This window comes from Mobula birostris, chromosome 16 (assembly GCF_030028105.1).
Source record: "Mobula birostris isolate sMobBir1 chromosome 16, sMobBir1.hap1, whole genome shotgun sequence".
In the NCBI taxonomy this organism is placed as follows: domain Eukaryota; kingdom Metazoa; phylum Chordata; class Chondrichthyes; order Myliobatiformes; family Myliobatidae; genus Mobula; species Mobula birostris.
In genome coordinates this window covers 51,900,553-51,928,288 of record NC_092385.1, presented here as the reverse complement: position 1 = coordinate 51,928,288, position 27,736 = coordinate 51,900,553, and the positions used below count along the sequence as shown (strand labels likewise).

The following is a 27,736-nucleotide window of genomic DNA, read 5'->3' as shown; positions in this document are numbered from 1 at the left end:
TTTTTGGCAGGGAAACTGAAATTTGCTGTTAACTTGTTAGGATTATCAGCCACTTAAACTGTACAGCTGAAAAATGATCAGCTGATTTGTAATATACTCACATCAAGTAAATTAGTGACTTCATGGTGTTTATGGTGTTGATTCACTTTTTAATCTCCATTTAATCAATTGGATGTTTCCAAATGTGCTGCTGTTTTCAAAAACAAATGCATCTCCCTTTATCAAAATTGGAGCACGATCTGAATTTTGTATTATTCAAACAAAACTATGATTTAAACATTTCTCTTCTATTTTAGCTGTTTTCTCACAAAGCATAATCATGAATTAACAACAATTTATTTTGCAAACTATGGAAAACATGATTAGCTCCCATTTTGGAAGCAGGAATTGCTGATAAGCACCTAAACCAAACTTTAGAGCAAAAGAAAAAACAAGAGAAAATCTGCAGGTGCTGGAAATCTGAACAACAAACAAAATGCTGGGGGAACTCAGCAGAAGCAAGAGAGTTTACTTTTTTTTTGTGCTGTTGAGAGAATTTGCTTCCAGGCTGTGAAAATGTTGGATTAATTTTGAACTTGGTTATGGACATTGGGTTTTATTCTGTTTTCACTCTCTTGTAGTTGAGTTTCATGATTATATTTCTCCTCTCAGATTTTAAATAATATTTTATACTGTTCATTTATTGTATAAAGCACCAATAAAAAAATGAGGATTATTCAGCTTATTTAAATGCTCTAAGAGGGCCTTCTACACAATGGATACAGAACATTGAAGCTTGAGTAGGCTATTCAGCTAGCTCCACCATTGGTTATCAGTATTTAGTATCATGGACAATTTAGCTGTTTAATTAGTTTTATGTTTAGATATGTCTCACTGAAAATTTTGGAAATTATGTTGATTTCCTAGTGCCATTAATTTGTTAGGTCATATTGTTGAATGAAGTTATTTGATGGGAGCCTCAATTCTCTTTCATCTTCCTTTCCAAGCAAGTCGGTGAACATCAAAGTGACAGTATTTTCCAAGGTCTTAAAAATCCTCAGTGTATTTCTGATTGCTGAGCTGGCTTCCTTGTTTCTTCTACTTTTTTGTTACATTATCAGTTTAACATTTGTGAGACCAAAGGTCATGGAATAATATGGGGTTGAAATTTAGATTAAGTTTTGCTGTTAGTTCTCCCAGCACAGTTCACAAGCTCAGACTTAATTGATGTAAACTTTAGTGTCTCTGGTTAAAAAGAGCTAAGTGTGTAGTTAATCCTGGGAAATTCCAAGCTGGCATTGCTCAGTGTCAGATCCCATGGTGCATGTACTTGTAGCACTCAACAGATAAATAGTTGATCATTTGTCACTGGAATTTATTATAAAGCCATGTTAAATTCATTTGGGTAGTAGAATGAAGCTTGAAGAGTGAATGTGTCTGTGTCTTTTTTTAAATTAAACTCCTGACTGAGCAATTAAATTACGAAAGTTTGTTCTTATGGGCATTTCTTGATGACACTTGTTTTCTTGTTTTCTTGATGACACTTAGATGTATTTTGCATTACTTGACTTAATTTGCCAATTAAAGCCAAACTTGTCATTGGCCAATCTAAGTTGGACTAAAACTGCCTGCCTTATAATTCAAGTGGAAATAGTAAGAAGTGAGGAAGCATTATTACTTGGCTTCCATTGGTGCAGGCCCACTCGAGTGACGTGATCTCATCATTTACCTAGTCAGATCTTCTGATTTTAAGATTTTGTCAATGGTGCACAAAACTTGCTACTTAACTGGCAGGAATGTTGGGACTCATTGACATGCCTTTCACACAGCTCAGTTAGAAATGCAGGTCAGCTGTGTTGGGTCCTTGAACTCAAGTAGTCCAAACGCTGTCACACTCCGATTGCAATGGGAAGAAACACCTGTGGCACAAATAGCAAGAGCAAGTTGATTGGGGTTCAATTCCTGCGGCTGTCTGTGAGGAGTTGGTATGTTCTTTTCATGACTGTGTGGGTTCCCTCTGTATTCCAGTTTCCTCCCACATTTCAAAGACGTATGGGTTTGTGAGGTGTGGGCATGCTGTGGTGGCATGGAAGCATGGCGCCATTTGTGGGCTGCCCCCAGTACATCCTTGGACTATGTTGGACATTGACGCAAGCGATGCATTTCACTGGATGTTATGACAAATAAAGCTCAATTTTTTAATGAGGGAAGTAAAAATCTCAGAGGTCTTCCTTACTGCCACTCTTGCAACCTTTTTGCAAATTCCATTAGGAACAATTAACTACCTAATCTTGGTTATTTGTTTGGTCTTTCATAGTTGCATTGGCCGGGGAAGAATAGCTTTCCATTGATAAGAATTGTAAGGATGTCTTGCATTTAGTTTTCATCAAGAGCCAAATGTTCCATGATGTGGAATCATTTCAAACAATCTTAATTTTTTGTTTGCTTTTAAACTCTCGCAGCTTAAAGCTTTCCTAACGATCTGTTTTGCCTTATTAAGGGTGAAGCTCTAAGGCAAATATTGGTCAATCGTTATCATGGCAATGTCAGATCGGTAGCTAGAAGGGACAGCCTGACAAATTTCCACAATGGTCCACTGTCAGCAGGAGGCATCAACAAGTCTCTTGAACGTGGTAAGATATTTCCTTTTACTACTCTCTAATTACGTTACATTGCAAGACTTGTAGGTTATTTGCATCAGTACAGCACTGATATACCATAGGTCAGACATTATCCATGGAGAACAAAATTAAGCTAGTATCTCAGGTCACCAACCTCATGCTAATGTTCTAAAATAATGGAGAACAACAACAAAAGGATAAAGAGGAGAGATCTGTTAAAATGTGTGCAGAAGTGATGATTAATCTGTGAAATGGATGATTGGTGATTCCACGTTTGTGACAATTTATGAATGGGCCACAGGGTTATGAGGAAATGTTATGCCACATCAAAGCAGTCTGATTAGATTCCTGATTGCATATGTGGCAGGATGTTGACTTTGTTTATTGACTTTCCTGTGTGAAGTGTCCATGCAAGTTGTGCTATTATGAGTACAGAGAATATATACAGGTAGTTTTTGAAGTCATCTGTTGCTGAACTTAAGCTGATTCCCCTGACTTGGTCCAGTTTGTACAATTTCTTGGCACCTTTTCCTAGCTGTTCAGCAATGCAGGAAGGGCATGGAATTACAAAAGTAAACTAAATAACTTCTCCTATAATGAAGAGATTCTGTACATGGTTCAGTTTGTGTGTGTTTGGAACTTCCTTCAGACCTAACTTCTGAGGATCTTTCTTCCTTGCATTGTATGTTTCATTCACCTCATCACTGCTCCCACGATGTGAGTTTACTGACAAACATGTAAGAATTGCCACTGAAAATCAAATAAAAGTTTCTGCTGAAGTTGGCTCATGCCCTAGAATTGGTTTGCCTTCGGTGTCTGGAGTCCTTCAGTACAACCTTCTCGTGCAGATAGCGGAGATTATTGTTTATTAGTAGGACCTAGAACTTGAAGCATGGTGTATATAATCCACCAAGGATCTGTTATCAAAGTCTGCAGATATAGCATATTTAATGGACCTATTTTCAGTACCGATTATTGCCAGCACCCTGTCACCTAATTGAATGTTAGCCTGATACCTTTACGGTGGCTGAAATAACATCAGATGTCTTGCTGTTGGCTTTGCATATGTGCTCCACACTGCCAAGCCCAAGCTGGAGTCTGCAGCTCGATTTACCTCAGAGAACTCCTGCACATTTTTAAAATCACCAAAGGGAATATCTGCCTCGATTATAAATGTCACAAGTTCTTCACTGTCCTAAAGCTCTGGTATGGATCTCCATGTAATTAGGAAAGACCAAGGATGGATTCAACAGATCTGCTCTGCCAGTAATGAGCAGCTGTCAGAGTTCAGGTTACCAGGGGGGTTTGAAGAGCCCTACTAATAGGATACAAAAATAACTGCAGTAACTTAAGCTGGTGCTGCAGCAGTGAAGCAGCCCGTGTAGTGCCTATGTTTATGCTCTACATAAGTACCATTCGCTCTGTGATTTGTAGCCCGTCTAATTCCTCCTCGTGCACTTAGCTGGCTTTTCCCTAAATTAATCTGTAGTGTTGTTCTCAGCCACTCTCAGTGAACGCATTAAACAGGACACCTTCCAAGCTGTTTTTGTACTTCATTTCCTTGAATTTTAGCTGGGAAGCTGTTCAGTGATCCCTCAGGATAAAGTTAAGTGTGGTGGCTATAATTGGAAATGTGATCTAAATTAATTATACAAATTAGCTTAAAGTGTTCATCAATAGTTATAATTACCTCAGTAAAATCTGATATTAAGAGGAATTGTGCTTCATTATCATTCCTGAGTGTAATATCACTGATGGAGCTTGCTTCTATTCCATGGGAAAGCAGCTACGAGATTGTTTGCTCCAAGACACAGCATCTAAATGTCCATTGCAAGTCCTGATCACTTATTGGTACCCCTGCAAGTGCTCTAAACCAATATTCCTACTGATCAGCAGCACAGTAGGTGCTATTAAATTTACCAATGCTTGCTTTTAATTGTTTTGAGGACTTCGGGGTGTTCCAGTGCAGCAACTGCTCTCATTTAGAATCTGTGGCACTACAGAGGCATTTATATTTCCCGGCCTAGATTGTGATCCATCATCATCAAGGACCCCCACCACGAAGGGCAAGCCCTCTCCTCATTACTGCTATCAAGAAGGAGGTACAGGAGCTTCAAGTCCCACACCACGAACTTCAGGATATTAGGTTCCTGAACCAGAGGGGATAGCTTCACTCACCCTAACACTGAACTGATTCCACAATTTTTGAACTCACTTTCATGGACTCAACAACTGGTCTTCTCAATGTTTATTGCTTACTCATTATTAGTTTTTCTTTTTTTTGAATTTGCACAGTTTATCTTTTGCACATTGATTGTTTGCCTATCTTTGCAGTTTTTCATTAACTCTATTTCATTGCATTTGCTCTGAATGCTCGCAAGAAAATGCATTTCAGGGTTGTATATGTGACATGTATATACTTTGATAATAAATTAACTTTGAACTTGATCTTAAATTTTGGAGTTGCCTACTGGATGGTAATCGTTATGCCAATCAAAAAAAAACAAATGACATAATTGCTCTTTATGAATAACTTAAAAACAAGAGGTTCTGCAGATGCAGAAAACCAGAGCAACACACAAAATGTTGCAGGAACTCAGCAACTATGGAGTGGAACAAGTGGTCGACATTTCTGTCCAAGACCCTTTATAGTGAATAAATTGTTGGTGAGATATCATGAAATGATGGAACAATAACAGTATGTCATACACTTCAACCAGGTTCATCTAGTTAGAGCGAGTGGACATTCTCAAAGTTATTACTGAGTAAGAACTGAAAATAATAACCTTCATACTGCCAATGTGATCTCACTACACGCTTTGGCACTTGGGCAAGTTCCCATGTAAGTCTGTCACAGGGCTTTTGGAAAACTCGGCAGTTTTATTAGAGGAAAACTTGTGATAACAAACCACCTAAAAAGTTTGCATCAAATTTTATGCGGTATTTATGAAAGGCTACATTTTGGTAAACGTGGCATTCAAACTATGAGTTAGTATGATTGGATAATTTTCCTGTCAATCAAGCCTGTTGACAGCAAGGCAGTGAGGGACCAATTTAAGCAAAGTAAATAGTCTGTGTGCAGCTATTCTTCATTAACTGTGCTCTCAGTTGAGTCTGATGTAATTTCCTAAACAAATTGATTCCTTTGCTCTTCACATTGTATTTTTTATAGAGCTGCATTGTCTTTTTCCTGTGAACCAGTTGTACCATGTTTAAGTAATTGGCTGACACAGCTGTAAAAGGTAATTGGCTTATGAAATAACTGGCACATTCTCCGTGACTTGAACTCCAGGATGGAGAGCACACGTTTGTGCATGACTCAACTTGTGGGTGTTTACAAGCCATGAGAAAGATGGTAAAAGACTTTGAGGACACATGGAATCAACAAGACTGATGAGATTCAGTGTGAGGTGACAGAAAGGAAGAGAAGAAAAATTATGTGCTAAACGAGTTGAGAAAGAAATACATCTGGAGATGCTGTGCATAGACGTTGGAAAATTCAGAAAGCACATGGGAATGTGAATTTAATAAAAGTGGTGTGGAGTTAAATATTTCTTGCATATAGGTGTGGCCCCAGTAGGAGTTTTGTCCAGTTCAGGATTCTCATGTTCATAACCACTCATCTTGTTTGAAGAAGATTTACTCATACAGCTGAAGGATTGAGGGATTGCAGGGACATGGGTGGGTTGAAAACCCTCTGGGTAAAGTCAGGAACAGAAGTTCAAGGGATGTATTTAGGGTGTGTGGAGAGAACTGATCCAGTGGCTGTTGTGTGTCTAACAGGAGGCTGCTGGTTTAAGGTAATTGGTAAAAGAACCGCAGGCAGCATGTGGAGGTGGGGGTGCGGGTGATGGGAAATGTTTCATTCAATAAGTGGTTAAGATTTGGAATCCCCTGTCTGGCTGTGGAGGATGTCGATTCAATATTTGCCTTCAATAAGGGATTGAATAAATATTTGAGGAAGAAAATATGCACTAATATAGCGAAACCACAAGCAACTGGACGTGACTGGATTGCAGAGACCAGAGGGGCTGATTGACCTCTCCTTTTCTGTACGATGCTTACGATACCATGAAATGCTCTGCGGAGGGATACTTAAAGTGGAGGTTTAGAATGATACTCTCCTTCTGATCTATTACACAGGAGGCCAATGATTGACTGTATCTCATTTAACATTTGCCTGGTGCATCACACGTACTGCATTCTCAGTCAGTTCCTCTGAGGAATGTGGAAGAGAACTGATTTTTTCAAATACACACTTGGACAAGAAGCCAAAAAGTAGGACTGTGGGGAGAATGCCTGCACGTTAGATATATTCCCTGATGTTAGCACATCTGGCCACTTGCAGTACCAATTGAAAGGATGGGGTAAAGTTTAAGCAACAATTTTCTCAGAATTTTGATCCAAGGGAACTAATACCTCGCATAGCCAACATAAAGTCAGCCCATGCTGGACTCCCGTTTGCATTGCTGAGATACTTTTGCACAGACGCACTGATTAAATACCAATCAAGTGGTTCCGTGAAGATAATTGGCATAGGTTCAAGAGCACTTTCATGTGAAAATATTAGGCAGTTCATTTATTCTGTAGTCTTTGAAGTCATGGTAATGTGTAGGCATGAGCTGAAGGATTTATTTGTAGGTGAGATCCAGTGGGAGGGCTGCACAAGAATTAAAGCTGGGAATTTGTGCCACATTCTTGGTAACTATGATCGTACTAGTCATCTGCCTCTATGTTTCAACTATTATTTAATGTAACCAGTCTTCATTTATGCACCTATCATATGCGAAAACACCAATTTTGATAGGTCTAGAATAGTTGGGTGCTGCTGCCTGAAATTGTAAGGGATCTTGGTCACTATCAGATCATCATTTGAATAATGTCAATAGAAAAATTGCGAGTCACTAACTGGGTGGCTGAACTTTCCCAAAGTTGATTTCCTTGATGTTCAGTATTCTTCCACAGGGTGGTATAGAAAACTGAAGAACTCTGCACCCCTGGTGGAATAAACACTAGCACCCCACTATAATCGCTCACATGTCTTATTAACTTTAGTGTTTCTGTTTTTAAACTGTATTTCCAAATAATGTTCCTACTTGCTGGAAGGAAGGGAAAACCATAATATATAGGGACGGAATGAGGCCATTCAGTCCATCGAATCTGCTTTGCCATTCAATCATGGCTGATTTTTTTTCAAGCCATTATCTTGCCTCCTTCCCGTAGTCATAATCCCCTTGCCAATAATAAAAAAAGTATTAAGTGTTACCTTAAATACACCCAATAACTTGGTTTCCACAGCCCTCTGTGGCAATGAATTCAACAGATTCACTGCTCTCTGACCGAAGAGATTCCACATTTTAGAATATCCTTTTATTCTGAGGCTGTGCCCTCAAATCCAAGACTCTCCCAAAAATGGAAGCATCCTTTTGGCTTCCACTCTATCCAGGCCTTTTAGTATCTGCTGGGTTTCAATGAACTCTCCCCTCAGACACCAAAAGAGTCACCACAAACCAGCCCTACAACCTTGAACTTCCAAAGCAATGCTGGCAGTTCAGCTTTCCGGAGAATTTCCCCTTAGGATTACCTTAAACATTGATTTTCCTGTTGGCTATAGATGGCAAATCCTCAATTGTACTCTGAATCTGCATTTCTGGAGTCCAGAGATGGATGCCCAATTCCTTGCAGTTTCCCAGTATTGTGTGGGCACTGGACCTGCTGCGGCTGTACCAGGTTAACCTCTCATCCTTTCAGTGTCCCCCTTTGGATGATTGAGGGAAATGGCTACCAACAGAGAGATGGAGATAATTTCAAATTATTAATTTTTTTTAAATTAACAGAATTAAGCAGATAACTTTAATTGTTTGTTTAGTTTTAAAATGTTAATAGTGTGATTCATTTTCAAGTTTTTGAATCTTTGTGATCATCTCGAGCATTTCAATTGCAGCTGATTTTAGCTGGAATAAGGCTTTGATGATAAAACATTTCAGTGTGCAGGGCTTGCTTTTCACAGCTAGGGAACCCAGTTACTGTTTAATTTCACCAGAAATCTCCAGGGTTCAGCTGGACCAGACACATAACTATTGTTGCTACAGCAACAGGTCAGAGGCTGGGTGGGTATCCTACCATGAGTGACTCCCCTTCTGATGGTTCAAAGCCCTTCCAGAATTAGCGAGGAATGAGTCAGGAGTGTGATGGATTATTCATTTTTGGAGTCCATCTCCAGTGCCATTCAGGGCAAAGCTTGATTGGCAACCTATCCATGGCCATAATCATTCACTTTCTCCAACACCAGCGCACGGTGGCTGCGATGTATACCGCCTCTGAAATCCACAGTTGTGTTCATCTGGACTTCATGGGCAGCACCTCACAAACCTGTGACCTCCACCACAGATAAGTTCCCCTTAGAGCCCCACATCATCCTGACATGGAAGTAGGTCACCAATCCTTCAGAGGCTTCGGGTTGAAAATGCCTCTCAACAGTGAGAGTAACTTCACTGGTAGAGTGCAGAGGTTGAATAATGTGGTTCACCACCACCTAGATGCTATTAAGGATGTGTAATAATTGCTGGCTGTACTAGTGATGCTCATACCCTGAGAAATGAATAAAAATTGAAAATCTGGCTTTCCCTGTGTTTTTTTGTGATTGGGAGGTAACCTGAAGTTTATTCGGGAAGTAGAGAGGCACTGTAGTGCAGTGGTTAGCACAATGCTTTACAGTACAGGTGACCTAGGTTTAATTCCCACTACTGCCTGTGAGGAGTCTGTATGTTCTCCCCGTGACGGCATGAGTTTCCTCTCGGTGCTCCAGTTTCCTCCCATAGTCCAAAGGCGTACAGGTAAATAGTCCCGTGGATTAGGCTCAGATTAAATTGAGAATTGCTGGGCTGCATAGCTCAATGAGTGGAAGGGTCTATCCTGCACTGTACCTTAATGAATAAATACACAAATTATTGGAGTAATGCAAAGAAACTATTTTCCTTGGGTAGGAAAATAATGAATGTGGGGCCACAATATTAAGCAATGTTAAAGTTGGAGGAGACCATCCTAGAACAAAGACAGGAGGCACTCTCTAAGCATTAAAACAACAGATGCCATTTCATTGACTCTCTCCTCCACTTTGGAATGTCTGGACAGCGAAGATGCAAAGCTCAGGATGCTCTTTGACTACAGCTCAACATTGAGTACTATCATCCCCTCAAAACTAATCAAGAAGCCCCAAGGCCTGGGCCTCAGTACCTCCTTGTGTATTTGGATTCTTGCTTTCCTCATTTGCAGACCCCAGTCAGTTCGGATAGGGAACGACATTTTCTCCCCAATCACAGTCAGCACAGGTGCACTACAAGGCTGTGTGCTTAACCCCTCCCCACTCTAGTCGCTTTATATTTATGACTGTGAGGCTATGTACAGCTCCAAAGCCATATTTAATTTTGCTGACAGCACCACTGTGTTTGGCCAAATCAAAGGTGGTGACAAATTAGGCATATAGGAGGGCGATTGAAAATCTTGTCAAGTGGTGCCACAACAACAGCCTCTCACTCAACGTCAACAAAACCAAAAGAGTTGATTAATGACTGCAGGAGGTAGAACTTGGGGGTTCATGAGCCAGTACTCATTTAAGAATTGGGGGCAAAGAGGGGCATTAACTTTAAATTCCTTGGTGTTGTTATATCAGAGGATCTGTCCTGGGACCAACGTGTGAATGCAATTTCAAAGAAAGCATGGCAGCACCGCTACTTTGTTAGAAGTTTGCACAAATTTGGCACATCATCTAAAACTTTGACAGACCTCTATAGGTGCACAGCAAAGGGTATCCTGAATGGTTACATCATGGCCTGGTATGGAAACACCAATACCCAAGAACGAAAAAGCCTACAGAAAATGGTGAATGCAGCCCAGTTCTTCACAGGAAAAGCACTCTTCACCTCTGAGCATATCTACAAAGAGCACTGCCACAATAAAGTAGCGCATATTATCAGTGACCCCACAAACAAGGCCATGCTCTTTTCTTGCTGCTACCATCAGGAAGCAAGTACAGGGGCCTTTGGACTCACACCATCAGGTACAGGAACAGTTATTACTCTTCAGCAAAGGGTTCCTGAATTAGCTGCTGGACATCTTCACTCACGGCAACACTGAACTGATCATTGAACACAACCTATGGACTTTACAACTCATGTTCTCAGTAATACTTAATACTACTATTATTTTATTTTTATATTTACAGTTTCTTTTTTGCATTGGTTGCTTCTCAGTCTTTATTTGTGTGCAATCTTTCATTGATTCTAAATACTTCTTTGTTCTACTGTGAATACCTACAAGAAAATGAATCTCACGGTAGTATTTGGTGACACAGACTTAATTTTACTTCGAACCTAGACTTAAATGAAAGTTTCTAGCACTCTTCCCTGTACCACTCTACTGATTTACCACACCCTTTTAAGAATCCACAATGAGGGGCTGTTTGTTTGATTGAAATTACCTCTAACAACACTCAAAATGGTGCAGCCCTACCTAGGGCAATCAAGTGCACAGCTGGCTCTCCAAAAGCCATCTAAAGCATTTCTTCCCATCAGTTTCTACAATATGGCTGCTACACACTCTGTTTAGAAGAAATATTGCAATAATTAAGCATCTTCCAAGCTTATGGGTTGTCTTATTTACAAGGGCAGCAGGTGCATGGGAATGCCACCATCTCCAATTTACTCTTCCAGTTGAATGCCATGTTGACAAATATATCAAATGCTTTAATCTTCCTGAGTCATAATCCTGAAACTTTATCCCTAACATACACACATCACAAGGACTGCAGCAGTTTCAGGAACCAGCTGTTTAGGGGCAGTAACTAACAGGCTTGTTTCACTTCTGTCTCTGTACAAATAGTAAGCTGAAACCCAATAAATACATCACTTCTACTGCTGGTGATGCGGTGCATTTGAAACAACCTCTTGCAAATGCTGCGGGTTGCTCTTGAAGATTTTTTGTTTCTACACACATGCATACCCAAGAATTACAGGATATTATGCCTGCAAAATTTTGAAATACCTATTGAATGGCACACTAATTCAAAATGCAAACCTTAATTCAAAACAGCAAATGATTTAGCAAATAACGTTCTAGAAATATTTCTCTCAACTTTCATATTGCTTCAGCAAGGTTTTATCGAAGTGCCATCTAGTCATTGGCAAAATTAATCTTTTTTCCTCTTTAGATTAAAGATCCTTTGAAGTTAGTTGAGCTTCTTGTATACTGTTCTTTTTTCACTTCTCTCCTCCCCCCTCCCCCATTACATTCCAGACATTTTGTATCCTTGGCTGACCATCCAGTTATTTTCTACAATGGGACAAAAAACTGCTCAAAAGACAAGTTTCATGTTAAAATTTAACCTGCAACATAGTTCATGTATTAATATAGATTTATAGGGTGCAGAGGAGATTTAAAAGGATGTTGCCTGGATTGGAGAGCATGCTTTATGAGAATAGGTTGAGTGAACTTGGCCTTTTCTCCTTGGAGCTATGGAGGATGAGAGGTGAACTGACAGAGGTATAGAGAGATTATCAATGAGAAGTATTCATCATGTGGATAGTCAGAGGTTTTTTCCATGGCTGAAATGGCTAGCAAAAGAGGACATAGTTCAAAGTTGCTTGGAAGGAGGTACAGAGGAGGTGTCGGGTAAGTTTTTTTACGCAGAGAGTGGTGAGTGTGTGGAATGGGCTGTTGGCGGCGGTGGAAGAGGCAGAAATGATAAGGGTCTTTTAAGAGACTCCTGGATGGTTACATGGAGCTTAAAAAAAATTGAGGGCTATGGGTAAGCCTAAGGTAGTTTTAAGGTAAGGACATGTTCGGCATAGCTTTGTGGGCCATAGGGCCTGTATTGTGCTGTAGGTTTTCTATGCTTCTATGTTTCTAACTAGTGTAATGAGCCAGCCTCTGTTGTTATCAGAACAAAAAATGGGAAATCATCAGTTCATTCATGGTTTATAGAAACTTATTGTTCAGGTCTGGCCTGTACTGACAAAGAGCTCTTGTAGGCCTTCCAGTCAGATAGGTTATAACTCTCACCAATGCTTGTAACCTGAGAACTGTATCATCTTCTATATCAACTAATGTTCTTCTGGCCTCCTTGAATCATGATTTACCATTTATCATTCTGACTTTGTGGTCAACTCCAGCACTGAATGATTGAAAGAATAATAAGGTTTAATAGGTTAGGTTTAAGCCAATTCTTTCTTATTTTCTGGATGATATAAAATGAGGCTATTTGGCCCACTGAGTTTATACCAATTCTCAGAACAATCCCTTTACCTTACTAATTTTCTCTGTCAGCTGTTGTCTTTATATTCCCATCAATTCTACCACTAACTACACTGGACAAATATACTTAGCAACGTACCAAGTCGCACAACTTTGGATTCTCGGAGGATGCTAGATTTCCTTGGGAAAGCGCCCTCACTCAGGAGGGAGAGTGTACAAGTCCGCAGCGATGACACGGATGCCTGGATTGAATCAGGCTAACTGAAGCTGGAAGGCAGCAGCTCTACTAACTGCTCCACAGCCTGTCAGCAGTTAATTGGAAATGCCTGTGTTGACACTTGGTGGATATATCTTGATGTATGGAGCACCTTTTCCTGTTTGATGAGTGAGATGATCTCTCTCCTTCTGCAAGACAACTCAGCTTTGGTTGTTGACTGTCCTGTATAGGCAACTGAATGTAATGAATGAAAACAGTGAACGTGGAGCTGATGGTGCCTATAAGCCTTATTCATTATAATAATTTGTGATTATCATTGCAAAATATAATTAATCATCCTATAAATGATTTCAGCTCAGTGACCTGCCCCCATTACTGGGACATGCTGTCTTCTCATTACTGACATCAGAAAGGAGGTACAGGAGCCTGAAGAGAGACGCTTGATGTTTTAGGAACAGCTTCTTCACCTCCACCATCAGATTTCTAAATGGACAACGAACCAACATATGAATGCTACCTCACTATTTTGGCTCTCTTGTTACACTATTTCTTCTTGTAATTTATAGTATATTATTACACTCTTTCTGCTGCAAAACAACAAATATCACTGCATACGCCAGTCATAACAAATCTGATTCTGAGGATAAGCTAATGGGGTTTGGAAGCTGCCAAAGGATGTTATTGAGCGACTGGAAAGACAGTATTTCCTCTGGGGGAATTCTGAAATGGGAATGGAACAAACTGGTAACTGATGGGTGTTATCAGGAAACATTGCTCCATACGGTGGTATGAACATCTTGATCACTCTCCACAAGGAGGGTATGAATTGCTGAGGCTAGCAGGAACACAAGCAGGAAAATGACAACCAAAAAATCTTTACTCATTTTTAGCTGAGGCTTCATCCCACGATCCCAAAAATCAATCAAAACTGGTGTACAAAGGTATGGTTAAGAGCTGGAGACTGCATCCACTGAGTTTGAAGGTGGGGGGAGAGAGGTGGTTTTCTGGTCAAGCCTACATGTTGATTAAGATATTGGATTGCAGTTTCTGTTGTGTTAGTTCCTCTAAGTTATTTTTGAAACAGAATAACCATAAATCTGTTTTTTCAAGTTCAAAATAAATTTATTTTCTAAGTACATATTGTATATGTCACAAAATACTTCACCGCGATTCATTTTCATGCAGTCATTCACAGTAGAACAAAATTATTATAGGAACAATGGAAAACTACACAAAAAAGACTGACAAACACCAATGTGCAAAAGGCAAACTACAAATATTAAAAAAAAATAATAATAATAAATAATAACACTGAGAACGTGATTTGTTGAGTCCTTGAAAGTGAATCCATAGGTTGTAGAATCAGTTCATTGTTGAGTTGTGTGAAGTTATCCACAGTGGTTTACAAACCTGATGGTTGAAGATGGTAACTGTTCTTAATGATGTGAGACCTAAGGGAGCAAGAGGAAGAGAGCTTTCCTAATCTCACTGTCACTGAGCAAGCCCACCACCACAATATGAAATGGAACCTGGTGGCTTTCAGTGAATGCACAATGCACAACTGGTCTGTTAAACTTGTCACAGGAAATTAACTCCCATACTTGAATAGATTGGAATTTTGGAGGCAAAATATGGGGCATAGCAACTACATTGATTTCACAAGCAGTCAGGGACAAAATTCTTCAGTAGGTTCAGTCAAGTTCTTTTGGGATCAGCCTTGCAACTGGCTTAAGGTTTTATAGTTCTTGATGTGAATCTCTCCAGTATATTATTAGATCGGCCATGTTATGATGAGAAGTGCACACACGCTGATACCCCCGCCTACTTTGTATTACTTGCGTGCATAATAATATTGCCACATCTACCTCACCTTCTGGGAGACATGAGACTGCAGACACTTACATCTGGAGCAAAAATAGTGAACTTCCAGAAGAACTCGGCATATCAGGCAGCATCTGTGGGGGCTTAGGGATGATCAGTGTTTCAGGTTGAGAATGCATTAGGACTGAGTGTAGAGGGAAGATAGATTATTTTTTCCTTTATCTTGTGCTCTGATACAGTATCTCAACCTGGCACATTTAATGGGGCAGAATAATCCCTAGTGATTCACAGGTGATATATCGAACAACAAGAATCGATGATCAGATGACCAGAAGCTTGGTCAGAGCTTGGTTTTGAGAAGTGTCATCAAGAGGGGAAAGAAGTAGAAATGTGAAATGACTTGAAAGAAAATATTAGTGCATACTACCAACCTAAAATTTTGGAGAAATTGCATTCGGAGATGCTCAGCCATCCGCCATCATAATTGCAAATGGACAAAGAACCAAACCATGAACACCACCTCACTATTATTGCTGTCTTTGTGCTGTGGTACTGTACTGCTGCCAGGAAAGCAAAAAGTTTCATGACATATCTAAGTGATATTAAACCTGATTCTGATAGAGGGTCCCAAATTGAGGGGCGTGGTTATCTGTGTTTTAGGGCTGGTTGAGGTCAGAGAGTAGGGGTTGTGGGAATGCCAAATGTTTCCGTTCCACTGGATTTTGTTGTGCAAAAAATCAATTTATTGTGTTAGGTTAGTGAGCCTGTCATATATGTTTCAGGAGGCGGGAGTGGACCTGGCACGTTGAGTCGAGGTGAGATGAGTCTTGCTGAAGTACAGTGTCACTTGGATAAGGAAGGGGCATCTGACCTCGTTATAGACCTCATAATGAATGCGACCAGTGACCGAGTCTTCCATGAAAGTATATTACTTGCAATTGCTCTGTTGGAAGGAGGCAATACTACAATTCAGGTAAGTACATTGGTGAACTGTGTCTTTGTTATTCACCCAAAAGTCAATTGTACCATATGAACGTCAGACAACTGTCTTATTTATTTTTAGTTTTGCTTTCAAATAAGAAAATGAAAAATTGAATCAGAAGTAGGACACATTTCCCTTCCCACCTGCTATGCAACAAGTTCATAACTCATTGTCTTCCTCAGCACCACTCTCTTGCACTAACCCCATATTCTTAAAGATCCATATGGAATGTACTTAGTGACTGAATCTCCATAGCACTGATGGGCAGAGAATTCCAAAGATTCCTCCATCCACAAAGAGATTTCTTGCTATCTCAGTCCTAAGTGATTAGCCCCTTACTTTGAGACTCGTCCCTGGTTGTAGGCAGCTCAGCCTATCGACCCCCTTAAGAATTCAAGAGATTGTCTATTGTTATTCAGAAAACTCTCAAGTAAAGGCCTCTCCTATTAGGACAATCTCCTCATTCTTCAACCTGCACCTTCAAGGGAATCAACTTGGTGAGCCTTGGGTTGCACACTCCATCAGGTAAGAAGCTGAGATCTGAGCACAAATTTCAGATGCAGTCTGATCAAATCTATAACTATCTTTCCAAGCCCTTTAAGTCCCTCTGTGAACTTGCTACACCCTGGCTCTGAAACAGTTTCTTCTGTACTTCAAATAAAGGCTCATGGCTGTCCTTAGGTTTCCATCGCTCCATTGCCTACCCTAGGGTTTGAAATTATCTCCCCAAACCTTGCCCCTTCTTTCCCATGGGTGATCTACAAAGCTCAAGCCAAGAGAGTGACTAACTGGCAGCTTTGTTTGATCTCACCACTGTGAAGTGTCTTGGAATTATTTTCCATATTAAAACTAATGTATGAGCATTGGTTGTGTGGCGACACTTTGTAAGCTGCTCCCAGAAATCCTTAGGTTAAAGAAATCCTTAGGTTGTTGAAATCCTTAGGTTGTTAACGCAAATGGCGCATTTCACTATATATTTCGATATACATTTGTTAAAATGAATCTGAATCTAAAATAAATTGTAATATTTTTAATAACACTTGCATAATTTCTAATTTTGTATTGGTATTTTGATATTTTACCTTTGAGTAACAGTAATTCTATTTTGAAATTCTCTTCTCCCTAATGAGTGTACAGTTTGACTGTCTGTGGTTGAGTATTGTTGGAGCAAGGGTGGAGAGAACAGTTACTTTTTCACCAGAATGTGAACTGTTGTGAGGGTAAAGTCCTGCGACTGTAAAGGAAACATTGACTAAATCACATCTATAAAATCTATGAGAATAAGTTGCTGATGAAACCCAAGGGTATTGCAGAACTGTCTAGCTTACATGTGATGTCTGTGACAAGCCCACAGATTTCTAGTAATGACCCTATTGGGTTTCTGTGTGGGATGAAAATTGTGGGAAGCTGGCCTTAGCTCCTTGCCAATAACCATTTTGCAATTTCAGTGGCAAATCCAGAATTCACTGCTGGGTTGTGGCGTGGTAGCGCAGTGGTATCATAACACTATCACAGCTCCAGCAGCCTGGGTTCGATTCCCGCTGCCATCTATAAGGAGTTTGTACATTCTCCCCATGACAGTATGGGTTTACTCCTGGTGCTCTGGTTTCCTCCCACATTCCAAATGTGTATGGGTAAGTCGGTTAATTAGCCACATGGGTGTAATTGGGCAGTGCAAGCTTGTTGGGCCAAAAAGGGCTGATATTATGCTGAATCTCTAAATAAGAAATAAAGCTCGATTTCTTTGAACAATATTTTGTATTTCTCCCTAATTGTTCCCCTTTCTTCTCCCGTGATCTGCTGGTATTTCTTTCTCAGTTTCCTTCCCTCCCACTTCCCTGCGGTTGTGGGAGATGGACAGGTGCCAGGTTAACGGATCTGACACATGAAAAAGATATTGAGCAAAGCAGAAGAGCAAACAGCGACAATCAAAACCGCGTTACCTTCCTAGTTATCTGATACCAAGACTCTTTGTCCACAAGTGCATCAAGACTTTTTGAGTGCACTCAAAGGAGTTCTTAGCTTTGGCTTTTTGTGAGCAGCATTCTTTGAATGGGATCCATCCAAGCATGCAGTGATGGTGATTTTATAATTGATCCTGCGATTTTTTTCCCCTCCTGAAAATCTTTCTGGTTTCTGTGCTTTCCTCATTGATGAATCCTGCTGGCTCTCGACAATTTTACAGTCGAGAAGCAAAGGGGAATTGGGAACGTTTGGCTCCATTTTAGTTGATGCAATTTTATTTCTAACTTTCTAAGCATTCTTCAAAATATGGTACTGACATTTTGTTTTAGGGAATGATCTTTGAAAGTTGATTACAATTTAGTCATTACTTTTGCACACAACTTTACATGAATAATTGCACAAAATCACATTTATGGTTTTTTCTTCTACATGATGGAGACAGCACAAAGGTCGTTTGCTCTCCACCCAATACTCAATGTTCTTCCCTATTCTCCATCAGTCTCCTTTCATTGTAAGAGTCCTTCTACTTATCTGACAGACGTAGGAGAAGACAAAATAGGCCTGAATCATGGGGTGGCTAGGAAGTCCCTGGAGGCTTAAGTCTTCCTACCTACCTACCCACCTACACTTTCCCTAAATGGCATGGCTGAGATTGGATTCATTGAGGAAATCATTGATAGAAGTTCTTTTTGCATCTCTCTGGAATGTACAGTGTTATTAAAAGCTTCATTTCCCCCTCTTTATCCAACCAATTTACCACTGGGTTGGTGAATAGGTGAACTTCTCCCTCTTTTCTAAGATTGCTTTAGAGCATGCATGTCTTTTCTGTGTGATACCAGCAATTTAATCAGTCAGGAATTCCATATTAAGGCATTGGTGCCTGGGAAATGCCAATACAGAGCTACAACCCTCCAATATTCATTAAACTAAAGTCCATAGAGGATTCTTATAGTTATCCCATAAGTTGTGGCAAAGTTCAAGTGTGCTTCATCACAGTGTAATGTATAGATGTAGAACTAAGTTTACCAAGTCTTATTAAACTGTGCCTTGGTCAATTCAGATGAAGTTACATTTAAATAGAACAACGTTTTCAATCTTCATGCTGACAGACTACAAGCAAAACTATTTCCCACCTTCTCCACAACCCCAGAAAATTTAGAGTTGAGTTTGTAAAGGGCAATACACACAAAATGCTGGATGAACTCAGCAGATCAAACAGCGTCATTGGAGATGAATAAACAGTCAATGTTTTGGGCTGAGACCCTTCATCAGGACTGGAAAGGAAGGGGAAGGTACCAGAATAAAAAGGTGGGGAGAGCGGAAGGAGAATATGCTAAAAGTGATCGGTGAAGCCAAGTGGGTGGGAGCAGTAAGGGGCTAGAGATGAAAGAAATTTTAGAAAGGACCCTGGGAAGAAAAAAATGTGAAAGCTTGTCACAAATTCAGAAATTAATAATTATTAGGCTGATTATAAGTGGTAGAAGGCAAAATTGAATTTTAAACCATGAGAGATAGGAACAGAATTAAGCCATTTGGCTCATCGTGTCTGATTATCAAGACATTTAGGTGAGATTTAGCTCTCTAAGCAACTGTCAGAAGCCCAGGTAACTAAGACTTGGGCTTGCATTACATTTTGTAATTGGTAATTTGGATGAATTTTGTGTAGCAAAGAGTATGACATGAATATTTGCAATGCACCTCAATTTGTCATTTGGATCTCAAGCAAGAATATCAGGATCAGTTATGGGCAACTTAGGGTAAATTGAGCCCATTGTTTTTATACATGTCCAAGTTGCTCAAAAAGCCCATGGTTGGACTTGTCAAGAATGGGAGGGAAGATTCTCTACTTTGATAGGGTAAGTATAACTTTGAGAACTTCAACACAATTCAGGATTGCTTTTCCTAGTATATACAACAATACGATGTAGCAGCAAATAGAAATCAAAAATAATCTATAAATGCTGAAAATCTGAAGTAGAAATGCTCGGTAATCAGTCAACATATGCGGAAAGAGGAAGTTAATGTTTCAGCCTTAGTCCTTCCAACAGAACCAGAAAAATGGAGGTGTGAGGAGGCTAAGATTGACGGGGAATATCTATGATGGGAGGTCAAATGGTAAGTGGGCATTTAGAGGGTAATTATGTTTTTTTGATTCTGCTATATGTTGCACAGACTGAATTTAATGGAGAGAGCAAAAAACAGCCAGTATCACAGATAGATAAGTTCCAGCAGGAATGGCCAGATCTGATGAACAAAATGAGTTGCCTAAAGCTTAATTTGAATTGGAGTCGGAAGACTGCTATGTGCCCAGTTGGAAGATATAGCATTTTGGTTTAAACGTGTTTCCGGTATGCAAAGCCCATCTACGGTACTTGTAAAACCCTTCTCCCCACACTTGAACCTTAGTTAAGATGTATAATTTTTTTCTAGTTGAGCTGTAGTGAATAATTGAGTTGCTATCATAATTGACTGAACCTAAGATCTCCACTAGCCTAGAGGTAATCACGTAGGATAATCTCTCAGGATTAAGGATGATTGAAAGTTTTACATGCTCTCAGGTGGTTGATGCGGAATTTGCAGAGGTCACACTCAGCAGATGCATGGAAAGTGTTGTCTCCAAATTGTTCTGAAGTTATCGGGTATCATGATTTGAAAATGCTTTGTTGCCTAGCTAAAGTTGCATATCTCCCTATTAAACAGCATCATAAAGAATGCAGAGATTGAAGATGGGTCACTATCGCGTCTTGGGGGCAGCTACGAATGGTGAATAAATATCAGCCTTTGTTTAAATGCTTACAATGCATCCAAGGAATATTCTTGGTTAAATTGTGAAGCAATAGCATGTTGTTTCTGGTTCTCAATATCCTCCCCCCCCCCCCCCCCCGCAAACAAAATAGATGCTGCAAAATTAAATTGATAAGAAGTGGTGATTGCATCCATATTATGTTCCACATTTTTCTTAACCCTTGGAAAACTATATATACTACTGCCACCTTTTAGTGAGCCAAGCATCGAAAGGAGAAAGACATTCTTTTGAGCACCAGCAAGATGTAGAATATCTTTTTAAATAGCTTTTTGTGTAACCAAATGTACTAGATATTTTATGGTACTCTTAAATGGAGTGAACAATTACCAATTCCAATCTGGCTCACCCTGTTTGTTATCTGAAGTGTGCTGTTTTTGCTGCCCAGAGCTCCTGAAATATTTCGAATTGTGTGAATTGTAATTATAAAGAAAGCTTTCTTCATAAAAAAAATTTCCGAAGTGTTTTGATCATATTTTGATACCTTCTCGCCGCATTAAGTTCCTCGCTTAGCTGAATGTGGATTTATTTAGTAGTCCTTTTAATATTACTAGAAAATTTGGCGAGAAGAAAGGGACTATGCTCCCTGATAGCTACCCCTCCATCCTAAAACAGACATTGCAAATTTCTGCCACAGACATTGTAAAATGAAAATAAAACTGTTGATGCTAGAAGTCTGAAATAACTTAGAAACAGAAGATGCTGGAACCATTCATCTCAGGCAATATCTGTAGAAGGAGATGGTGTTTTGGGTCAGTAAACCTTTATCAGAACTGGAAAAGAGTGAAAAGTAGTTTTAGAGAAGTAGTGAAGAATGAATGAGACAAAGGGAATGTCTGTGATTAGATGAGACCAGGGTTGTTGTGGGAGCAAGTTGTGATCAATCAGGGTAGTTGGAGAGTGATAATACAAGTAAGCATGTAAAATGTAGCCAAATACAGGGCTTTGTCAATAGAGAGAGAGGAAAATGGAAGCATTATTGTAGACAAAATGGCCAGTTCTGATATAGACAGAGAAATCAGATTTCTCAAATTGGCAATCTGGTGCAACATACCCAAAAGAAAGATATGGATCATTCAGGGTTGCTTTGTGCCTTGTTATCACCATCCCAGGATGCCATGGAGAAGTTGCAGTTGGAGTAAGATAGGGAATTGATGTAGCAGCCACAGGAAACCTAGAATAATGGAGCAGTTGTCCATGGCTTAAGCAAATTAACCACCATAATGAATTTCATCTCCTGTGCTAATTGTTTTTGGGGGCTGAAATGTGAAAGTCTATCGTGTGATTTTTATTAAACTCTGTCAGTTGGATTTGCCAGTAGGGTGCCATCCTCTCTGGCTACCTAATCTACCATTGGATGAGGAGCACTAGGATATGTGGGTTAATGAAGAGCATCCATTCAGACTGCTACATGCCTACTGTGAAGTAAAGATTATGATACTGAGCACCTGTACCATCAGCTGCTACTGTTATGGATCTTGGGTGGCACAAGGAAAACTCCCACCAGATGTGATATCCTGGGCTGCCCGAGGTTTAGATGTAATTTCTACCACATTGCCCTCAACCCATCCACTCCCTTCCATCTATAAATGGAGTGGCAAACTTTCAGGAAACACCTGGAAAACTTGGCAATAGTTCAGAAAACTTGAAGCAAACCTCCAAAACTAAAACATACCTTTCCATCAGTTAGTTCTGTTACCATCCCAAGCACTAAGCCATGTAGTTAATACTCAACCATTGCCCCTAAGTAAAAACGTGTACTTCCCTCTTCTAATCTGGGTTTGTAAGCAAGCTATCCAAGTCATGGGACCAGCCACTTACTTGAAATTATTGTTTGGCTAAATGTGTTTGGAAAAGATTTTTTTTTTTAACAATGCAGATGCAGATAGCATCAAGGATACAGTTCAATTCCCAGAATCTTGGCCAAGGAACTGCATGCATCAGTTAGCAGGATATATTTTTTTTTTAACTTTGTAATCTTTGTACACTTCTGTAATTGGGTTTTGATAGCCTGAAACTTTGAGGGGGGAATGTATCCCATAAACTGGAGCTCTAGCAGTGCTGAGTGAAGCATTGAATGAACAGTCTTGACCTTGGCAAAATGTAATACAAAGAATGTCCAGACATAGTCTATTTTAGTTTCCACATGCAATATTTGCAATGATTGAGTGTCTTGTGCCATGTTACTGGCTGTTTCAATATTCAGCAGTCACCAATCAGCTGCTTTGCATGAAACTTGGCTTGGTTATTGCTACTCCCTAAACTGGATTATTTATTCCTTATAACCTTGTAACAAAAAAGAGATCTGACTGGAAGTGTAGTTGTAACAAGCAGGGGCTTGCTTAGCCTTTTACTCGGGGGCAGGGGTGTTTTTTGTTCCAAGCCCATGGTATAAAGTGACGAGCAATGGCCTGAGCAACTTTTCAAACCGGTTCTGATTGCATAGGTCCCCGTTTCACAAAAGGCTTGTGCGCAATTCAGTAAAGAGAATGAGATCTGCACAGTGCCAGGGCAGTGCTTGGATGAAGGTGATCTGTTAGCCCTGGGAACAGTCTCAAATAAAGGAGAGACCACTTGGGATTGGCTGCACAGACTTGGCTGATAGCTTGGCCAGATTAAATTTATCCCCATGAATCTTCTCTGTTGCACAGCTTTGGCGTGAGTTGGTCATCATTAAATCCTAAAAACCGTGGAAACCTGAAGCCCTTGCATAACAGCCTTTCAGGCTTTCACATGCTTAACAGGAGGGCTCTAGTCAGATGATCTCCAAATATGGGAATCAAACCTATGAACAGTTAGACGCAGGCTGCTGAGTCTCAAAACAAGGTCATTCGTTTTTCTCTCCAGCATTGAAATCAACAAAGAGATATTATATAACTTCTATTTATATCCTGTGTTCTCACTCATTCTGCAGCACACCAGAGCTTTTCAAGTGGGAGGTTTTTTTTTAATAAGCTCCTGAGTCGTCTTCACTTTTGAAATGATGTGAGTTGGTTCATCGTTGGAGAATAGGGGGAGAAAAGGGGTAAATTTGCAAATGTCGTAGTTATTGCCTGATGAGCTGAGGCATCTATTGAACTAGAATGTGAAGGGTGACCTTGATCAATACCTGCTGGGCATTCTAATAATTGGAATTATGTCATAGGGTTCTTGTGCAGTGGTCGCCAAAAGGTGTCTGTTAATAATGTGTTTAATTTTGTATTTCATTACCAAATTCTCCTCCTCACTTTCTCTGTTTGCATCTGTCAGCATGTACAACACCAAGACAGCAGGGAGGTGACAGCCTAGTGCATCTTGGGTGATGGTGCACGTCTTCATAATGGAGGGTTTGGTAGTTATCTAGGATGCTGTCTGACCTCTTTGGGTTGGAGGCAGCACATGTTTCATCACCACCCACACTAATTGCCGCAGCTGTAGAAACAGAAAGTTTGCTGAAGGAGGAAAGATCTATGACAGCCTCACTCCCCTGGGTAAAGGCAGCAGCCCCCATCATAGCTCAGCTGCTGCACATGACAGAGCTTTTATTTCTGATTGACAGCTCATTGGGGATACCTGCTCCGCTGGTAAACAGGCTGTGTGGAGTCTGGCAATGTGTGGGCATTGTTTACTCAGAGCCTGGGTTTCTCGTCAGGGGACTGCCCCAGGATGTGGGCGGATCTGTTCACCCACAGGGAACTGGCGATTATCCCTTGGTGACATGTTAGTGCTGCTGCCTCTAAGCCTCAGGGACCCAGGTTAAATACTGACCTCTGATTTCCTCTTGCACCTGAGAAGGATTACTTTGGTGTGTAAATGGCCCCTTGTGTTGGCAAGTGGCAAACAAACCAAAGGGAGAATGGAGTTATATAGAATAAGAACGGGCCTTCTGGCCTAACTCATTCATGCCAACTTTGCTACCCAGTGAGCTAGTCCTGTTGGGCCCCCAGCCCTCTAAATCTGTCCTGTCCTGTCCATATACATAACTAAAGCAACATGCACAAAATGCTGGGGGAACTCAGCAGGTGAGGCAGCATCTATGGAAAAGAGTAAACAGTCAATGTTTTGGGCCAAGACCCTTCATTAGGACTGGGAAAAGAGAGGAAAATCAGAGTAGGAAGGTGGAGGGAGGGGAAGAAGTAGTACAGGATGGTAGGTAATAGGTGGAACTGGGGGAAGGGGTGGAGTAAACCACATCTGGAGATTTGCTAAATATACCTTCCATATGTACTATTGTATAACAAGTTCTCACTTCTCTGTCTAGTCAATTTACAATGGTGAATTTTGCCTTTTCTATCAGGGTCCTATTTAATACTTTATCAGATAGACTCCTTTAGTGCGGAGGAACCCTATGTAAATTGTATCCCGATATAATTTTGCAGTGCCGTGACACCTTTGACAAAGTAAATCTCTTGATAAGTAAAACTAAGTCATGTGATGGAGAGTTCACTCAATGGATGTTTCCAACTCTTTTGCCCTGATTGCCCCTCAGCCTCTAACTAGCTGGGAGCTCAGCATGAACATCTGCCCTTCTGTGACACTGGAGAAGCATAAAAGCTCCCCATTCCTTTCTTGGATGAACCTGGCTTTCCCAGCCTTCAATTCTTTTTTGTGTGTGTGTGTTTTTATGACTTCTCACCATGCTTCTCATAATGGGGTCTACATGAATAATCCTTACTACCTGCAGTCCCCACGCCAATTGCAGATGGTTGGAAGCTCTGTCAAAGAGGGGATGGCCTCCTGTCTACAAAGGCATGTCCAAAGACTACAGTAGTAATACACATTTCATATAGTGGTGTATGCACTGTTCTCAGTCCTCCCTACTTTCTAAATAGAGCATTTTAGGAGTCCAGACTAAGATGTAAAAGAAACATAGTGTATTGAAGGGTATGGCATGTACTTGTGTGCAGAAGGAATTCCAATTTGTGAAGGCATCTGATTTTTGTGTTTTTGTATGGACTGGTGGCAAAACACTGACTGTAATAACTTTTTTACCAAGGAAGAACTGGGAGTTACTAAGATACCAAAAAAAAACAATGGATCTTGGAACCTGGACAAATTTAATTAAGCCCTGTAGTAGTTACATGTTCCTTGGAGCTCACTGGCCATAGAATTGGCAGTCTGGACATCTGTCCCACCTGGGAACTCCAAAGCTTCCCAAATATTGGAAACATGATCTGGAGGGAGCATCTTTGGAAAAGTGTAAGCAGTCGACATTTCAGGCTGAGATCCTTCACCAGTCATGATGAAGGGAGTCGGCCCGAAACATCATCTGTTTACACTTTTCCATAGCTGCTGCCTGGACTGCTGAGTTCCTCCAGCATTTTGTGTGTGTTGCAGTAAGTAGAACGGACTTTGTGTGGTATATATCAACTCAGTGAAGGTTGTTTTAGAGTGTGATTCCCTTCTGTCTAATCTCAGTTGTTGAGGACACTGCTAGGAAACTGAATTATCCATAGTCACCCATCAACAGGTCAGAGACTAAACCAGGTCTCTTTAGCAGTGGAATTGGGGTAACTCTGTTTCTCTGCACTGATGTCCAGCATCAATCCCCCTCAGTCACAAACATCCACAATTTGTTGGAAAACAAGCTAGTAAGAAGCAGAAGTAATTTCATTAATTTTTTTCTTGGAGTTGGCCCAGTTTGGAACAAAACACAACAGTTAACAGTCACCTTTTCAGCACTGTGATTTCCTGTCAGGGAGGGGCTGCTTCACCGGCGACTTAATCTTCCCTGTGTGGTGTGACATTCCGAAACAGTCACTGCGCCAACACCCAAAAAAGAAAACATTTTCAATAAACAGCATCTGAACAGCTGTGACAGCTGGACTACAGCCCAGGCATTTTCGTCATCACTCACTAATGGTTAACTTGCCAGATGCATCAAGTACTTAAATGATGGAGGTGCTGAACTGCAGGGCATGTGAGCTTAAACTTATCAACAAGTCAGAGGGAGCGGCTGGAGTGGGCTGCCTTGAACTCTGCATCAGCATTCTAGGATTTTCCATTAGCAGACTCTGCTGGTTTTGTACTGAGTCAGACACTGCAGTTACACGAGAGACTGAAGGAGAGCAGTAAGATATACACTGGCCTCATTAAAACTTTCCACTCGGTACGGCCTTTGGTTCCTGTCAAAGCCACGCTGTTCATGCTGACTGAAGGCTTCAAGTGTGTTGCAGAATTCTGGGACCCCCCCTGTTCCATCTGTGTTGGTGGGTCAGCTTTGCTAAATTAATTTATTATTGTCACCTGTACCGAAGCACAGTGGAAAAACACAGCCTCCATCCAATAGCCCTGCTTCATTCACTGTGCTCTTCTCCCCCCTCGCTCACTCTTCTAACCACCCCCCTTGCCCTGGTTCTCCTCTTCCACACCCTTTGCTCACCCTGCTCCCCTACCCAGACCCCTCATACCCCAGTTCTCCTTTCTCCCCATCATTTGCCCCATTCTCCTCCCTCCCCCTCACTCACTCTCCCAGGCTCTCCTCCCTCCCCCTCCCCTTCCACTCACTTGCTCTGACTCACCTACCAACCCCCTCTCACACCCTGGTTCTGCTCTCCTCTTCCCTCCCTCCACCTCAATTACCCAGCTCTCCTCTTTCCCTCCTCCCCCCCACCTCACTCACCCAGCTCTCCTCTTTCCCTACTTTCCCCCACCTGACTCACCCAGCTCTCCTCTTTCCCTCCTTCCCCCCCACCTCACTCACCCAGCTCTCCTCTTTCCCTACTTTCCCCCACCTGACTCACCCAGCTCTCCTCTTTCCCTCCTTCCCCCCACCTCACTCACCCAGCTCTCCTCTTTCCCTCCTTCCCCCCACCTCAATCACCCAGCTCTCCTCTTTCCCTCCTTCCCCCCACCTCAATCACCCAGCTCTCCTCTTTCCCTCCTTCCCCCCCCACCTCACTCACCCAGCTCTCCTCTTTCCCTCCTTTCCCCCCCACCTCACTCACCCAGCTCTCCTCTTTCCCTCCTTCCCCCCACCTCAATCACCCAGCTCTCCTCTTTCCCTCCTTCCCCCCACCTCAATCACCCAGCTCTCCTCTTTCCCTCCTTCCCCCCCCACCTCACTCACCCAGCTCTCCTCTTTCCCTCCTTTCCCCCCCACCTCACTCACCCAGCTC

At 41.1% G+C, this 27,736-nt stretch overlaps 1 protein-coding gene across 9 annotated transcripts in view; it reads left to right on the top strand.

Moving 5' to 3' along the window:
• The window catches only part of itpr1b (inositol 1,4,5-trisphosphate receptor, type 1b), a 542,905-nt gene that overhangs the window by 305,793 nt on the left and 209,376 nt on the right, over nt 1–27,736 (top strand). For all 9 annotated transcript variants that reach the window (XM_072280628.1, XM_072280634.1, XM_072280631.1 and 6 more), the window contains 2 exons: nt 2,480–2,612; nt 15,672–15,862. In XM_072280628.1, the coding sequence (XP_072136729.1) occupies nt 2,480–2,612; nt 15,672–15,862 (324 nt within the window). The remainder of the gene's footprint in view (nt 1–2,479; nt 2,613–15,671; nt 15,863–27,736) is intronic.